The 3,124-nt window shown below is 43.3% G+C and overlaps 1 protein-coding gene across 1 annotated transcript; it reads left to right on the top strand.

Moving 5' to 3' along the window:
• The first annotated feature begins 977 nt into the window (after nucleotides 1-977).
• On the top strand, nucleotides 978-3,050 carry LOC119347115. Its single transcript, XM_037616068.1, has 4 exons — nucleotides 978-1,007; nucleotides 1,634-1,718; nucleotides 1,820-1,899; nucleotides 2,320-3,050. Exons 1-4 carry the CDS (start codon nucleotides 978-980, stop codon nucleotides 2,839-2,841), a joined length of 717 nt encoding a protein of 238 aa, XP_037471965.1. The 3' UTR covers nucleotides 2,842-3,050.
• The last annotated feature ends 74 nt before the right edge of the window (nucleotides 3,051-3,124 follow it).

The following is a 3,124-nucleotide window of genomic DNA, read 5'->3' as shown; positions in this document are numbered from 1 at the left end:
CACCTTCTGTACGGACTGCCACTATATGTCCATGCCAGCTGCGACGTCACTCACTCAGCCTGATGTATATACATGTGGACGCCGTAGCTGTTCATGTACCAGTGCAACAGTCGGGTAAGAAGAGCTCGCAATTGCATTGGTTCATAGTATTCCTTTTGCTTCGCTTATAGTTTGTTTGCTAATGACCAGGTACACATTATTTGTCCTTGCAAAAGACCGAAGCGGAGAAGCCGAGTTTGAGTTGTTTGGAGCAAAAGGGCAGCAGATTGTCGGTCGATCTGCTGGCCAGGTCATTTGCAACAACATGCGTCATGACCCTACTATTCACAATGTTCATGTGGCGGCCTCGATGCTCAGGAAAATTCCTCCTGAACTTTTAGGCTTGCTTGGCATGAAATGCACGTTTCATGTTCGTGCGTCGTCTGACGGCTTCTTTGGAAGGTGGCCGGCGTTTCATGTCGATGCTATTGAATCATTCGAGGCTCTGAAGACCAACCTCTCTGTCATGGATCTGCTTACCCCATCGTGAAGCCACACCGCCGTGCAACTGCTCATGAAATCAATGTAGATGTTCCATGCAGTTGATCTGTGCCCTGCTAACTTCCCTCTTGATCTTTTGGCCTAAACCTTTTTATTACGATGAATGTAGATACACCAGTATGTATGGACCATCTTATATTAGCTACGCCTTTGTTATCTTTTGCCTTAGGCTCAGGCTACTCTAAAAAAGATGATAAGATAAGGCATTTTTTCACATTCCAATTGGCTGGCTGATCAATTTATTTTCCTAAATGTACGTCTACTTGTCCTCATGCTATGTTAATGCTCATCTAAATTCTAGGCTTGTGATGCGAACGCTATACTGTCTACGACTGATGTGGTCGGTTATAAGCAATTTATACCATGCCTTTTTGTTTGTTTTGCTGTTGCATTCTTCATTGCAAGTGGATTTTCATGAGGGTATAACAGTTTAGCCCATGCCTCCAGCCTTGGTTTCTGTTATACTGGTAGGTGCTATTGGTTCTCCCATGGAGGGGTGATGCTCACAAAAAACATTTTTACTTCGGTTACACATGAATTCAGTATCAAACCAAATCTAGAATCCAAATCTTGTCCAGCGAGTTGAAAAAATGTTCATCGCTCTCAAATTTTATTCATCAAATATTAAAAGTTGTTCCTCGTTGTTAAAAAATCCTCATATAAATTTGTTCGTTAAATTAAATAAAACATTTATATAATTCGAAACATGTGCGCTCTCTTGGCATAATGAACACTTCTTTTACATTTTCTACTTTTGTTAATTTTTTATCCTTTCTAATTACGAATTACTCCTTAGAAAGAAGATACGTAAAATCAAAAAAAAAACCAAGAGCAAAAGTAATAGAAAACTAAATAAAGAAACTGAAGCATTCCGCCTCGTTCGTGGCCCGGCCCAATAGGTATTTGGCCGCACGGCATCGGCTGATTTAACATGCAGAGACGCCTGACGCAGTGTGCGGCCCATCTAAATTCTTTTGGGCTTCCGTTCGCCCGACCCGTAGGCAGAGGCTCATTGTATTTCCTCCTCTGCTTTATCCAAACTAGGTCACACCTGGGTCATTTCGTTCCCCTTCTCGACTGCGTTTTGCCCTAGCCTCTTGCCGCGCCGCCGCCGCCTGCCATCGAGCCTCTCGTCTGCGCCTGCACCTCCCCCTTACTGCCTCGGCTTCTCTGTGAAGGTACAACCGCACTTCGATCGCCAGATGACCTTGCTTCCTTTTCCCGTTCGCTTGATGCTTTCGTCTTCTTCATCTTTAAGATCCACCAATTGCGCTTTCAGGTTTCTATGTCTGGCCCCAGGATCACGGCTCTTCGAGCTCGGCTTCCTCCACCAACAATAATCTGCGTGCACTTGCCCAGGTTGGTCCGGCCATGCTCTTTCCTTTGTTTAGTTTCCATGGTAGGGGCAAGACGCTTTCTCTTTGATAGATATATAGACGACGATATGTACCCTGGACACAGGTTGGGTTAAACGAAAAAGAAACTGAAATAAGAAATTGGATTTGTGTGGATAGGCAGTTTGATTAAACAAACATCCATCAATTTTGATGGTTCAGAACTGTTAGATTATAGTTAGGTATGCTACCATTGAAAGGTTACACACAGTTCGGTGCACCTGCTCTGTCCTTGCCTTCTTGGCTGATTAAGTGCTATATAGTTTTCTTGATTGAGTAAATCAAACCATTTATTGCTCGCCTTGATATTCTTAAAATCATTCCTATACATATAATAGTGTTCTGCTATTCGTCCGTTGATAATTCACATCCTGTCGTACTGCAGGATGCCACAAGGGTGTTCAAAATTCCACACAAGGTGATACTTGAGATGCTCCTTGCAAACCTTGGCCTAGGCCCACCCCAGTATGAGTATGCTGTCCATGAGGATAGTAAAGTTCGCGTTACCGTTAACTTCAACACTTCTGGTCTGGATCCTGGAGGCTCAATTGTTGACGTGTCCGTGCCTGGAGAGTATTGCATGGACGAGGTCACTGCCGAAGATAGCGCTGCTATCAAAGCAGTCAGATACATAGAGACTATGACCAACACGGTTGTCAGAGACATAAACTATGCAAAAACAAAGCGCCAGGAAAATCGTATCGCCTTCCTTGAAAATCGGATCAAAGAATCAGAAGTCAAAGGCAAGAAGCTTAGCAGAGGTTGGCATCTGTCTACCAGATATATGTACTACTTTTCTGAACAAATGCGAAATGCGGCTGCGATGAACCTCCCTTTTGGAGATCTCCCAGATGTAGTTGAATACAGGAGCGGTCGTCTCGCAAGGGCGCTGCAAAGAAGAATGTAATGATGAATATCCTTTACCCCAGGATATCACCAGCTGCATTATCCGTGGAAATATCTTCTAATTCTATACATAGGATGATTAGGATCTGCCCGTTTGTTTATGCACTGCTACCATCTAGGTTAAACTAGGCTCTATCGAACATGCCTTTTATCGTTTAATGAGATGAAGGCAGTGATTCCCTCGTTTCATATTTACTATTATGTACCATTTTTACACTGTCATTTGTGCCTGATCTCTACCATGCTTCCTGTGCTCAGCCAATTTAATTATGCATATCCTTTGT

Source organism: Triticum dicoccoides, unplaced genomic scaffold, assembly GCF_002162155.2.
Source record: "Triticum dicoccoides isolate Atlit2015 ecotype Zavitan unplaced genomic scaffold, WEW_v2.0 scaffold59215, whole genome shotgun sequence".
Lineage (NCBI taxonomy): Eukaryota > Viridiplantae > Streptophyta > Magnoliopsida > Poales > Poaceae > Triticum > Triticum dicoccoides.
Note: the sequence above shows the minus strand (reverse complement) of the source record. Positions and strands in the feature narration are given on the sequence as shown.